The sequence below is a fragment of the Doryrhamphus excisus genome, linkage group LG4 (assembly GCF_037039965.1).
Source record: "Doryrhamphus excisus strain RoL-2023G ecotype Guam linkage group LG4, RoL_Dexc_Guam_v1.1, whole genome shotgun sequence".
NCBI classification, from domain to species: Eukaryota; Metazoa; Chordata; class Actinopteri; order Syngnathiformes; family Syngnathidae; genus Doryrhamphus; species Doryrhamphus excisus.
In genome coordinates this window covers 18,011,409-18,027,247 of record NC_136360.1, presented here as the reverse complement: position 1 = coordinate 18,027,247, position 15,839 = coordinate 18,011,409, and the positions used below count along the sequence as shown (strand labels likewise).

The window sequence follows — 15,839 nt, the reverse complement described above, 5'->3', positions numbered from 1 at the left end:
TAACACCCCTATAGTCACGTTTATACTCCTATTACTCATTGTTTACACTACATTGCAACTCTCGTAGGGACTCAAGACAAACACTATCTAAGCTAGCAAACTAACCAGAAACTAATCACGTCTGTCGGGAACGCTCTGTTTTCCTCGGTGGAACACGTTGATGCCGACGTTCTTTTCCGGATCTCATAACTGTGTGGCCAACATGTGAAAAATTATGCCACCGTGACCCAGAAACCCATTTCTGACTTTCTAAATGCATTATTTTTAACATTATTAGAGCCCTCGAGACAAAAAATAACACCCCTGTAGTCATATTGACACCCCTATTATTCATTGTTTACACCACATTGCAACTTTTATGCTGTCGGGACTCAAGACGAACGCTATCTAAGCTAGCAAACTAACCAGAAACTAATCACGGATCATTATTGTGTATTAATCACGTCTGTCGGGAAAGCTCTGTTTTACTGACTTTCTAAATGCATTATTTTTTAACATTATTAGAGCCCTGGAGACAAAAAATAACACCCCTATAGTCACATTTACACCCCTATTACTCATTGTTCACACCACATTGCACTCAGTGACTCAAGACAAACACTATCTAAGCTAGCGAACTAACCAATTAGCATGGAATTTATTTATTCTACAAATAAAATACAGTACTTAAAACTAATTACAAAGGGACATATTTTTAGAGTAGTTACCAAGGAACTAATGAAGACCTAATGAGGAATTAATGAGTAGTGGTTAACTACTGTCATTTTGTGTACCTTGTTGTAAAGCATTACCGCCAAAAATGTACCACTTCCACACTAGCTGGGAGAAGAACTTCTTTCACTCTTATCATGACATCAGAGTCGGCCACGCAGCAGCCATTATTGAATTAATTTCTGAAAAAAAATATGATATATAGCGAGGGAGCGACAATCGAAGGCTCATATTGAGAGGGTTGATTGCATTGTTAAAAAATGCTATAATATTGCTATATTTCAAGGGGGATTTTATTTTTTTTTATTTTTTTTTTACTATATTTCACTCTTCTCCTAATTAGAAATGAGTCCTCAGACATATAAACGTATTAATATATATATATAATATATTTATGGTTTTACTCTACACTGCATCAAATTGTTGTTTCTTTAGTGTTGAATATATCATATGTAGATTTTACAATGTTGCGGTATATTAAAAGGAACATGTCAAGCACTAGGACCAAGCGATGCGAAGTGAAGACCACTTTCCTTTAGACCGCCTACAAGCTAATCGATTGGCTCGGTGGTTTGTTTTTTTTTAATGTCCTAACGCGTGATTGGCCGCAATCGCTGTCATTCACTCCATTAAGCACCCATTAGCCCAGAGTTCGTGTTCATCGAAGTAAGTTGCTAACTTCTTATCCGTTGAGTTCTGCTTAGCTAGCTTAAAAATGCTATAATATTGCTATAATATTTCAAAGGAATTATTATTTTATTATACTTTTTGGACTATATTTCACTCTTCTATTTAGAAATGAGTCCTCAGACATGTAAATGTATTAAAAATATATCGTAAAAAAATTATGATTTTACTCTGCACTGCATCAAATTGTTGTTTCTTTAGTGTTGAATATATCATATGTAGATTTTTACAATATTGCAGTATATTAAAAAGAAAATGTCAAGCACTAGGACCAAGCGATTACGAGCTGAAGGCCACTTTCCTTTAGACCGCCCACAAGCTAATCGATTGGCTCGGTGGTTTGTTTTTTTTTTAATGTCCTAACGCGTGATTGGCCGCAATCGCTGTCACTCACTCCACTAGCGCCGATTAGCCCGGAGTTGTGTTCATCGAAGTAAGTTGCTAACTTCTTATCCGTTGAGTTCTGCCTGGCTCACGTCGTTTATTGTTAATATCAATAAATAAAGGTTTAATTTATTATAACATTTGAGTCAGTGCCTGTGTGTGCTTGTTAATTTAATACACCAAGCGATGAGTTTGTCCCGTGTTGTTGTTGTGGTGGTGCTGCCAAGTGGAGAAACACTGCTCCTGATTCACAGTAATAAGATTAGGAGGTTAAATTTAGCCTCAAAACCTAAAAATACACCAGCACATGAGGGCCAAAACACACACACGGCATTGTGTTGACAGGAAGAAGAGCAGGCTGGGGGGACTTGGCAAAGAAAAATGACTGGAGGTGATTTTCTGCACCCTTATGAACTGTGAAGGCCTTCTTGGAGAGCAGCCAGGCTGCGTTCAAGAAAGACACTCATGGAAACAGATGTTTATTAGCTTTTCTAATGGACTCCACGCAACACAATACACCAATGCCCTTTGGGAGAGCTGTGTGTATTTGTATTGTGGAGCCGCAACACACTCGGTACAATACAAGCAGACATAATACTGTAATACTGTAAAGTCGCTAATATTATTATTATAATAGTGTAAGGAGGTCAAACATTCAGACTGATGCTGCCTGCTATGTGATTGCCGAGGCAACAGGGGGCAGTATAACATGTAAACGCCAGGCCTAGAGGAAAGTCCTGTTTGGAAAAAGTCAAAATGAAAACAAAAAAATGTGGAATGCTCCCTAAATAAAATTTGCTTCATTAAAAATAAATATATAATATATATAATATTATATATATATTATATATATATATATATATATATAGAAAAATTTTCCTTGGAATATTTTGCACGTTGATAAAAAGGCAAAGACTCATTGAAAAATTCTTATATACATATTCTTATATACAGACAATGTGCTATTTATTTCAAGTACACTTCCAGTACTGGTTATAATAGTCAGACTATTATGTAATAGGGAATCTTACGAGACTGAAGTCTAAATATTATAAGAAATAAAGTCATCATCATGAGGAGAAAAGGTTAAATTAAAATAGTTGGAAAATGTAAAAAAAAGCACAAAAGAGAAAAAATACTCAAAACAAGAAGAAATTTATGATATTATGATATAAAAAATATAATAAAATATATATAAATTATTTTGTAGCATAGAGTTGATATACTCAAGAAAAATGGCTTTTATAGTATATATATATATATATATATATATATATATACATACACAATTTGTACAATTTTATTTTGCTTCTCATAATGTTATACTTTTATACTATAATATAAATATATATATACATAGAAGCAAAAAAATGTAATTTTGTAAAATTAGGTGTTTGGACAAAGTATAGTCTTATGGGAATAAAGTCAAAATATGGGATTATACTATAATATATATATATATATATATATATATATATATATATATTCATTCATTCATTCATTCTACCGCTTTTTAGATAATAAGATAATAATAAGATAATAATAAGATAAGATAATTTAGTGTGTATTTCGAGCACTTGAAAAAACAAAAACAGCAAAAAATTATTGCAAAAAAAGAGCAAATGCCGAAATTTGTACTTATGATTCACTTTGTCGCTGATTTTTGCAAAGCTGTTAGCATATCTTGTTAGCATATCTAGTCGGGGGGGGGGGGGGGGGGGGTGTCACCAGACGAGACCCACTGAGAGAAAAAGTGACCTAATGACTGACAAAAACTCTCACTCCATTCATGCTGTTGTTTTATAGAAGAAAGGTGTCTCGGTGCTGAAAGCAATGCCCAGAGTGAAACCTCTTCCTGCTTGTTTGGAGGCCATTAAGGAAACAGGGATCGTTTTTATTAATTTCATGATGAATGAATGTGTTATTATCCTTCCAGGCCGACTGCACACAAGTCACGTTTGAATCTTGCGAGATCTTGTGACACCGCTAAGATGTACAGTACATCAGATTGACAAAGTTATAATATCTTCACAGGACCGCTAAGCTAAACATCGATGTGATTTGTCCGGCCTGAGCGATGATGCAAACAGCGTGGCACTTCCTGCTGATGACACCTCCCAGCCTGGCTGGACTTACAGCCTTGTGTGATCCCCATAAGCCGGGTGATAGTTTGTTTGTGTTTGTTCCAAGTCCTAAGTACCGAATCCAAAATGTGAGGTCACACGAGGTCCACTAAATATCTGGACTTTTTGTCTCCTCGAAGAACAGTTCCATCACTATGTTTCCATCCCGGGTGGTTGGAGGCCAAGTTGCTTGAAAAAAGGAACGAGAACGATGAGGTACATAGAAAGGCATTCATGTTTGAAGAGAGAAGGAATGCACTGGGGGCTATATGGGGGGGGGGGACTCGGGGCCAAATAATCACTGCGCATTCATCCACAGAAATCCCCACTGGCTGGCAATGCTCTTTGATTGACATCTTTTCAAGTGGTGGGAAATGGAACCCCACGTGAAGGACACTCGCACTTCCTGTGACTTCTTGGAAGGTACTGTACGCTACTGTACAGGATTTCTTTACTTTTTATTAGGGATGCTGTGACAGGTCTCGTTATCGTACTTGGCGTGGAAAAACACATTCGGAATCTTTGGGCCCCATTTTGTGCGTACGCAAGCTTTTTACGCTTCATGATACGATACGATTCACCCTCTTCATGATATGATACAATTCACCCTCTTCATGATACGATACAATTCACCCGCTTCATGATACGATACAATTCACCCTCTTCATGATACGATACGATTCACCCTCTTCATGATATGATACAATTCACCCGCTTCATGATACGATACAATTCACCCTCTTCATGATACGATACAATTCACCCGCTTCATGATACGATACGATTCACCCGCTTCATGATACGATACAATACGATTCACCCTCTTCATGATACGATACGATGCGATTCACCCTCTTCATGATACGATATGGTACGATACAATTCACCCTCTTCATTATACGATACGAAGCGATTCACCCTCTTCACGATACGATATGATACGATACAATTCACCCTCTTCATGATACGATATAATATGATACGATTCACCCTCTTTGCGATACGATATGATACGATACAATACAATTCACCCTCTTCATGATGCGATACGATACAATTCACCCTCTTCATGATACGATACAATTCACCCTCTTCATGATACGATACAATTCACCCTCTTCATGATACGATACGATTCACCCTCTTCATGATACGATACAATTCACCCTCTTCATGATACGATACAATTCACCCGCTTCATGATACGATACGATTCACCCGCTTCATGATACGATACAATACGATTCACCCTCTTCATGATACGATATGGTACGATACAATTCACCCTCTTCATTATACGATACGAAGCGATTCACCCTCTTCACGATACGATACAATTCACCCGCTTCATGATACGATACGATTCACCCGCTTCATGATACGATACGATGCGATTCACCCTCTTCATGATACGATATGGTACGATACAATTCACCCTCTTCATTATACGATACGAAGCGATTCACCCTCTTCACGATACGATATGATACGATACAATTCACCCTCTTCATGATACGATATAATATGATACGATTCACCCTCTTTGCGATACGATATGATACGATACAATACAATTCACCCTCTTCATGATGCGATACGATACAATTCACCCTCTTCATGATGCGATACGATACGATTCACCCTCTTCATGATACGATACAATATGATACGATTCACCCTCTTCATGATACGATACAATATGATACCATTCACCCTCTTCATGATACGATACAATATGATACGATTCACCCTCTTCACAATACGATATGATACGATACAATACAATTCACCCTCTTCATGATACGATACAATACGATTCACCCTCTTTATGATACAATACGATACGATTCACCCTCTTCACGATACGATGCGATACGATATGATTCACCTTCTTCATGATACAATACGATAAAATTCACCCTCTTCATGATACCATACAATACGATTCACCCTCTTCATGATACGATACGATTCACCCTCTTCATGATATGATACAATACGATACGATTCACCCGCTTCACGATACGATTCGACGCGATACGATATGATACGAAACGATACAATTCACCCTCTTTATGATACAATACGGTACGATACGATACAATTCACCCTCTTCATGATACGATACGATACAATACGATACAATTCACCCTCTTCATGATACGATACGATATGATTCACCCTCTTCATGATATGATACGATACAATACGATTCACTCGCTTCACGATACGATGCGATATGATGCAATATGATGCGATATGATGCGATACGATGCGATACGATGCAATGCGATGCGATACGATGCGATACGATGCGATACGATGCGATACGATATGATACGATATGATACGATGTGATACGATATGATACAATATCATACGATACGATGCAATTGACCCTCTTCATGATACAATACGATTTACCCGCTTCACGATACGATGTGATACGATACGATATGATACGATACGATATGATACGATATGATATAATACGATACAATTCACCCGCTTCATGATACGATACGATACACCCTCTTCATGATATGATATGATACGATTCACCCTCTTCACGATATGATGCGATACGATATTATATGATACGATACAATTCCCCCTCTTCATGATATTATATGATACGATTCACCCTCTTCACGATATGATGCGATACGATACCATATGATACGATACAATTCCCCCTCTTCATGATATGATACGATACAATTCCCCCTCTTCATGATATGATACGATACAATTCACCCTCTTCATGATATGATACGATACAATTCACCCTCTTCATGATATGATACGATACAATTCACCCTCTTCATGATATGATACGATACAATTCACCCTCTTCATGATATGATACGATACAATTCACCCTTTTCATGATACGTTACGATACGACTCACCCTCTTCACAATACGGTGCGATACGATACAATACGATGTGATAATCATTTAGTTCAAATCAATGCAATCTGATATGATATGGTGCAATTTCTTGCGATATAATGCAATTCAATGTGATGCAATAAGCAAAGGGAAAAAATGGAATTGATTTAGCTTTATTCCTTTTTGTTTTGTTTCTTAAAACAGCAACAACTTTTCAAAAACATTTTTCCTCACAATTTCACATCGGCTATGCAATTACAATAGCAGTGGTTCAGTGGTGGACTCAAACATTCATTCATTCATTTTCTACCGCTTATCCTCACGAAGGTCGCGGGGGATGCTAGAGCCTATCCCAGCTGTCTTCGGGCGAGAGGCGGGGTACACCCTGGACTGGAGGCCAGTCAATCACAGGGCACATATAGACAAACAACCATTCACACTCACATTCATACCTATGGACAATTTGGAGTCACCAATTAACCTAGCATGTTTTTGGAATGGGGGAGGAAACCGGAGTACCCGGAGAAAACCCCGGGAGAACATGTAAACTCCACAAAGAGATGGCCTAGGATGGGATTGAACTCGGGTCTCCTAGCTGTAAGGTCTGTGTGCTAACCACTTTTTGCACCGTGCAGCCCATCAGGTTAATGGTGGAATATAACTAGCACGTAGACGCCTGTTGGTAAACTCTGTCCACTGGTCTGAGCCCCCAGTTTGTTTTCCCCGAAAAAGAACAAAGCCTGCTTTGAGAGACAACAACTACATGAGCCTTCCGGCACAAAGAATGGAATAAGCGGCGTTCCTAATCGGGTCATTCACAATGAAAGGAACATTTCAAGTCCCAACAACAAGTGAAGGATGGCTTTTATGTAACTCTAAATTCCAAATGGGGCTGCACGGTGGACGAGTGGTTAGCATGCAGATCTCACAGCTAGGAGACCAATGTTCAATCCCACCCTCGGCCATCTCTGTGTGGAGTTTGCATGTTCTCCCCGTGCATGCGTGGGTTTTCTCCGGGTACTCCGGTTTCCTCCCACATTCCAAAAACATGCTAGGTTAATTGGCAACTCCAAATTGTCCATAGGTATGAATGTGAGTGTGAATGGTTGTTTGTCTATGTGCCCTGTGATTGGCTGGCCACCAGTCCAGGGTGTACCCCGCCTCTCGCCTTTGAGGGGTGGGGCAGTGGTGGGAGGCGGGGGGGGGGGGGGGGGGGGGTCAGACTTCAGACTGAACCTGGAAAAAAAACGAAGTAAAAATGTGACGGTATATTATGTCTGATATCTGTCTTATTTTCTCAAATAATTATTTCATGTCTAGAGGGCTCTAATAATATATTTACAAGGTTTTAAATAGGTTTTCTGGAACTGTGAAAATATTTCACGTATAAATAAGGAACCTTACTTCACTTATCACTGCAACCAATGAACTATAATATATATATATATATATATATATATATATATATATATATAATATGTAATATATTATTAGAGCCTTCTAGACATGAAATAACACCCCTACAGTTACATTTACACTCCTATTGATCAATATTCTAGACATAATTAGAGAAAATAAGACAGATATTAGACATAATATAGGTTACACATTTATGTCTTATTTACTATAGGGGTGTTATTTCATGTCTAGAGGGCTTTAATAATATATTTAAGGTTTTAAACAGGTTTTGTGCAACTGTGAGAATATTTCATGTATAAACCTGTACTTCACTTATCACTGCAACCAATGAACTGTGATAAAGGAGGGATTACTTTATACGTACCATTCACAGTATTGAATACTATTGCTTCCCAGAGGAAAAACTCATTCTCACAAGGAAGCAGTAATAAACAAATCCCAAGACCCAGACCAAACCAGACCAGGAATGTTTTTCATGCCAGACGTATTTTTTTTCTTTACCAATATTCCCTAGTGGCCTCAAGCATCCCATGAGAGCGTTCCCGAATTGCAGCAGGATATCAAAAGTGTAAATGATGTACTTGTTGTGTAATATTCCCCGAGGCCTGGCTGTCTGTGTGAAGATGTGAGTCCCCGTGTGGAAGGTTCAAGTCCACAGGGAGGACAATAAAGGAGGTGTCTTCAACAGAAATAGAAACATCGGAACACACCAGGCTTGTTGATGAAGGATTGCATTCTGGTTTATTGAGCTAGCGTAGCGGCCATTTTAGACCATTTTTACTGACTTTCAAGGCACATGTAATATTTTGTTTTATGGCTATGCATATAAACATGGAACCTACCTTGTCATGGCTTTCATTAGGAAAAAAAAACTTTGCTTCTACCTTTTTGTGTTCTTTAGTAATGAGCTGTAAGTACATTTCAGGAAAATATCAGTTCCCGACTAAAAATAGACCACATTTCAAGCATAACTTTAACCTTGAAACAAATATTTTTTGCTTTTTTGCAGGCCAACTGTGAGCCGTAATCGCTCCTGCGTTTCCGAGGTCTGCCCTAAGGCCTGCCCTTCAGTGGGCATGCCTGGAAGGCGGACAAGATGCCTGAGCCACATCAAGTGGCTCCTCTCCCGGATGACTGAGATCCTCCTCCGATCTCTTGGGGTGAGTCCAACCGTTCTTCAGAGGAAACTCATTTGTATCCGCCATCTTGTTGTTTCGGTAACGACTAAAAGTCACCGTAGGTGAGTGTTAGATGTCGATGTCGATGTCGATGACGATGTCGATGTCGATGTCGATGTCGATGTCGATCCACCAGTAAAGTTAGAGCTTTTGTCTTCCAGCTCAGCTCTCTACCTTTATTATTTTTTATTATTATTTATTTATTTAATCTAATTAATGAATAAATTAAAAGAGCATATGAAATAATGTAACTATTTAAAAAATATATATATATATCCAAAAAAATGTAAAATGTTTTTAAAAAAACTATAAACTATATTTTAAAAAATGAATATAGATCCTCTCCCTATCCCTATTATTATTATTATTTTTAATTATTGATAATAACAATAATAATAATAAATAAAAAAATAATAAATAATTCATAAATAAATTAAAAGAGCATATAAAATAATGTAACTTTAAGAAAAAAAAATATCTATATACAATTTTTTTTAATGTTTAAAAAACTATAATAATGAATAAATATTAAAAAAACTGAATATAGATCCTCCCCCTGTCTCTTAGGGTGAGTCCAACCATCCTACAGAGAAAACACATTTCAGTCACTTACTTTTAAAATTATTTTTTATTCTATTGTATGACCAGTCCAGGGTGTACCCCGCCTCTCACCCAAAGACAGCTGGGATAGGCTCCAGCACCCTCCACGACCCTCGTAAGGATAAGCGAAAGAAAATGAATGAATGAATTAATTTTATTTTATTTTTCAATAATTGCTAAATAATAATAATAATAAGAGCATATGAAATAATGTAACTGTTAAAAAAAACTATATATATAAGTATATATATATATACAAAAAATTTAAAATGTTTAAAAATACTATAATAAATAAATAAATATTGAAAAAACTGAATATAGATTCTCCCCCTATTTCTGAGGATGAGTCCAACCATCCTACAGAGGAAACTCATTTCAGTCGCTTGTAACCGCCATCTTGTTCTTTCTGTAACGACTAAAAACTCATGAGTGTTGGATGTAGATGTAGATGTAGTTGTTGATGTAGATGTAGATGTAGATGTAGATGTAGATGTAGATGTAGATCTACCACTAAATTTAGAGCTTTTGCCTTTCGGCTCAGCCACAATTTTGATGACTTAATGAATTTTGATGAATTATTTTTTTTAAACTTATTTTTTAAATTATTTGTAATTTTTGTAATTTATTTTTTTTAAATAATTAATAAATAATTAATAATAATATAATTAATTAATAATAAATAATGAATACATTAATTAAAAGAGCATATAAAATAATGTAACTGTTTAAAATATGTTATTTTTAATAATTAATAAATAATTAGTAATAATATAATAATAATTAATTAATTGCTTAATTAAAAGAGCATATAAAATAATGTTACTGTTTAAAATAAAATAAAATATATATATATATACAAAAAATGTAAAATGTTTAAAAATCTATAATAAATAAATAAATATTTTAAAAACTGAATATAGATATATAAACTCCCCCTGTATCTTAGGGTGAGTCCAACCATCCTAGATGTATTTGCAGATGTAGATGTAGATTTAGAGCTTTTTCCTTTCGGCTCAGCTCCAGTCACAATTTTGATGACTTTTTGACTCGACTTGACCATATCATCAAAGACGTACAACAGGACTTGGACTTTGACATCAGTGACTCTGGACTTGAAAATAATAATAACTTGTAAGGACTCCAAAACTTCACGGCTATGACTTTGGACTTGACTCGATCTGACTGGTCATGACCTGAGACTTGCACAACACAGACTTGCTCCTACCGTCGATGAGGATGTGATGGACCAGCAGGACTTGATGGTTTTACAGGTGGATTGGGTCCGTCCCACTGGGTTTTGAACTTTTCTCTTCTTAAGAAGAAGACCTTCAAACGATGATTTGGAGTTCCGGCTTCTTTTCCGGCTTTCATGTGAGTCGCATGACTTTATGAACGTGTCAAAGAAAGACCTCATATCTTCAGACCTTCTATCAGGCTGGTCCAGACCACCTGGCTGGGAGCACAAGGGGAAAAACTCCTTCAAAGAGTAAAACTACTGAGGATTGGCCACAGTAGTACTTCCATATAAGATGATTGAAGTTTTATTTTAAGCCTCTTATGAAATGAAGTTGGCTTCCGAAGAGGACGTGAAGTTCCTCTAAGACGGTGGTTCTCAACTGGTGGCTCGGGAGTCAAAAGTGGGTGGCGGAATCATTCAAATCAAGACCAGAAAACATTGAATATTTGTTGTTATCGAAGTACTCGAATTATTCCTATAATCATTGCAGACCTAAAAATGACATTATTTGTAAAATAATTTGGAAGATTAGCCTAGCATAGCATAACATGCGTGTTGACCTGCAGTGTTAAGAAATGTATCAGACATTGTATCAGGTATGGACATAAAAAATAGCATCAATTAATTTTTCATTTTAAAAAAGAAACATGACTCTGATGAGAAAATTAAACGGTGCTTTCGCCGTCGCCTCTCCATTCTTTGCCGTTATTGATTCGCCATTCAACGCCGCCTTCACGTACAAAGCTTTGACGGGACGAAGGCCGGCGACGCAAACTCACATGTGATGCTTGAAAAGTCGGCGCTTGTCTTTGTCTTCTCGACTCACCTCGGCAGTGATTGACACATGAAAAGAAAAGATGCGTCGGTGTGACTCAGAGCTCACGTGCGGAGGCTCTGCCTTGGAATGGGGGGGTTGAGGGGGCGGGAGTGGGCGGCGGGTTATTGCAGGATTGCCGATAGAGGTGAAGTGTGGAGTTTTCACCCTGGGTCGTATCGCAGCTATGGTTACCCTTGGAGGGCCGTCTGTAACTATAGAAACTACAAAAATGGATACTGACATATTCGCCTTATTTTATATCTTTTTTACACAGAAGGAAGTCGAGGTGACCAGCAGAAATTTGACTGTACAAATATTGGCATAACATTTTTCATTTTTAATGACTTTTGATGACAAGAAAAGAGAAATCTTCTGTCAACATTGACGGGACTAATAAAAGAATACGTTTATTTATTAATTATATTAATAATAAAAAAAAATTAAAATTAAAAATAAATAAGATTGTTTAAAAAAATTAATTCATCAAAAACTGTTACATTATTTTATATGATCTTTTAATTTATTTATTATTAGATTTAAAAAATTAAATTAAAAATAATTTCAACAATTTTATTATTGAAATGATTTTTAATTAAATTTTTTAATCTAATTAATACAAATTAATTAATAAAATAAAGATAATTAAAAATAATTTCAAACATTTTATTTTTGAAATTATTTGTAATTGTATTTTATTTTTTATCTAATTAATACAAATTAATTAATAAAAATAAAAATAATTAAAAATAATTTCAACAATGTTATTTTTGAAATTATTTTTAATGTAATTTTATTTTTTTATCGAATAAATAAATAAATTAAAAGAGCATATAAAATAATGTAACTGTAATAATGTAACTGTTTTTGATGAAAATAAAATAAAATTAAAAATGATTTCAAAAATAAAATTGTTTTAATTATTTTTATTTTATATTTTATCTAATAATAAATAAATTAAAAGATCATAAAAAATAATGTAACTGTTTTTGATGAATTTATTTTTTAAAACAATTTTAGTTTTGAAATTATTTTTAATTTAATTTTATTTTTTTCTAATTAATAAATTAATTAAAAGATCATATAAAATAATTTATAATAGTTTAAATAATAGTTTAATAATAGTTTAATAATAGTTTAAATAATAGTTTAAAAATATATTTTTTTATACAAAAATGTAAAAAAAAAATTAAAAGAAATAAATATTTAAAAACTGAATATATGGATTTTAAAATGTATAAAATAAGAGTAATTACCACAAATTAAAATGATGTTAAAACTATTTTTCAAATGATACTAGTATATGGTAAAATATATATATTTAATATATTTATATATATATATATATTTACTATATATAGTAAAATTAAATAATAGAAAAAAATAAGTGCAATTTTGACATGCAGAGGGGCAGTGCCCCACTATGCTTTGTATATTGATATATTGATATTTAATACAGACACACAGTAGCTCTCACCCTACATAATAGATGCCATATACTGTATCACATACAACAACATTTATTTTAAGATGTGTAGCGAAGCCCTGATCTGAGCTTGGGGATGGCCAGACCAGGCGGGTTCGAACCTTTGAGTGCCCCTTGCCAGTCTTTCTGGAAAGTGTGTTGTGGTGTTGTGTAACAGCATCCCTGTTGAATTCCCTAACGCCTCCTTTCTTGCTGATTGTCCAGGCTTCATCCATCAGTTTGCCGCACGGACAGGAAGTAGAGTCTGCTAAATGGCGTTATATTACCAACATGGCCTACATGTGGCGTGACATTCATCAAGCTGATGGAAGAAACGATTGTCGACTGCAGACGCACGTGTCCTCGCACACGCTCAGGTAGGTCGGTGTTTCTCAGGCGCTAAGCGGAACTCCGTAAAGGATTAGTTCATTCATTCAATTATTCATGAATCATAGAAATAAATACAATCAAATCTGTTGTGTAAAAATGATCACATTTTGAAAGTAACTTTAAAAATATTTATAAACTAAAAATAAAGTAAATAATACATAAACAAATATATTTAATTTGTATATGTTTATATTAATAAATAATATAGATAAATAATAACAATAAAAATAAATGTTGATTAAAAATGTATAATACATAAAATAAAATAATAAAATAATAATAATACAAATAAAATAATAAAATAATTATCAACTAAACATAAATTAAATAATACATAAAAATATAGATTTATTTTACATGTTTATATTAATAAATAATGTAAATAAATAATAAAATAATAAAATAAATGTTGATTAAAAATGTATAATAAATAAAATAATACATAGAATAATAAAATAAAATAAAATGCAATACATAATGATAACAAGAATAAAGTATCAATAAAGGCATTTATTAGGAAAGCAGAATTAGGATTAGGAAAGCAGGAAGTGAACAAATGTAACAGTTACTGATTGTAAAAGTACCAGATGGAGTGGTAGGATTTAATAAGCTTTGCTTCTTCCTATTCCTTTTGGACATGTGGAACTGTGAACTGATTATGGGATGCACTCAATTGTAATCTGATGCATGTTCAAATGAAATAAAAAACATTACTATTACCAAATATTATTTTTTATGGCCAAAATTTGCACATTTGCAAGAATAAAAATTGCCAAATTAAGTCAAATACAAATATAAGGCATTCAGGCATTTTACATTGGTCTCTAGGTGTCAGTCATGTACCCTACAAAGCAGGAAGTAAGAAAAGAACAACAAGGAAGTCAATGAAAAGAAGTGTGAGTCCATATTATGTCTTGTATATGTCTTATTTTCTCTTATTATGTCAACTCTATTGTGTAACGGTGACTATAGGGGTGTTATTTCACGCCTGAAGGGCTCTAATAATGCCCCCCCATCATGGTTTGCAGCCAGGATGGTACAGTAATATCAACAGTAGAGTACATTTAAAAAAGAACATGAGTATTTCACAGCATGGCCTGGATTGAAGGTCTTTGAACATAGCATATTTATTGTGTTTGGAACATATTGTGTGTGTTTATCTCGGCGAAGGACATGTTGCCCTTTCCGTAGATCATCTATCTCATTCAGAAATATCACATGCACGTGACGGATAGATCTTATCGTGACCCAAAGGTCTCGCGAGGAACGACCGAGCGGTAATCAGGACGCATGCACACCTGGACTTTTATGTTGATTTAGATATAAATAGCATGTGTGAAGGATTTTTTTCCGGTAGCGCTTAGAATAAAGTCTAATAATAAAAGCCCCCCCCCCCACACACATACACAAACACTGTCTGTGAGTAATGACTTTGAAAACGGGGACTTAGTGATTCACGGGAGTTTATAAATGGAAGCAAAAGAGGTTATTCTCAAACCGTCTCTTGCTTTAAAAATAAATATCAGGCATGCAAACCTGCAAAAAACTAAATATCCTATGGAGCAAGGACCGGGTGTCAAGGGGGTCAATCCAATTCACTGTTGATACTGACACTGGTGTTTGACGGCTACTATTTAGTGCAGCTGCCAGGTGACGACCTGTGAGGCGTCTTTGTCTTAAACTACACACTCTCACATATTTGTCTTTTTGCATAGTTGTGTAGCGTTTTTCTGTCCTTGTTAGACCCAGTTTGTGCTGCTCTCTGAAGGGAGTAGTTAACAGCATGGTAAGAGATTTTAGTTTTAGTTACGATTTTTAGATGGCTTTTCCAGCATGATTTATTAATAGATTTTGCATCGTTTTTCTGTCCTTGTTAGACCCAGTTTGTGCTATTGCTAAGGATTTTTTTGTCTTTCATGATTCCAGTCACGCCTGGT

General features: G+C 35.1%; 1 protein-coding gene across 3 annotated transcripts in view; it reads left to right on the top strand.

The window, feature by feature from the left end:
• Window positions 1–1,770: 1,770 nt before the first annotated feature.
• Window positions 1,771–15,839, top strand: part of LOC131129929 (uncharacterized) — a 35,927-nt gene continuing 21,858 nt past the window's right edge. For 2 of the 3 annotated variants that reach the window (XM_078790317.1, XM_078790316.1), the window contains exons 1-5: window positions 1,771–1,831; window positions 3,817–4,121; window positions 4,225–4,328; window positions 9,228–9,378; window positions 13,738–13,889. In XM_078790317.1, the coding sequence (XP_078646443.1) occupies window positions 9,295–9,378; window positions 13,738–13,889 (236 nt within the window). In that variant the 5' untranslated portion in view covers window positions 1,771–1,831; window positions 3,817–4,121; window positions 4,225–4,328; window positions 9,228–9,294. The remainder of the gene's footprint in view (window positions 1,832–3,816; window positions 4,122–4,224; window positions 4,329–9,227; window positions 9,379–13,737; window positions 13,890–15,839) is intronic. The other variant, XM_078790315.1, reaches the window with a different exon arrangement.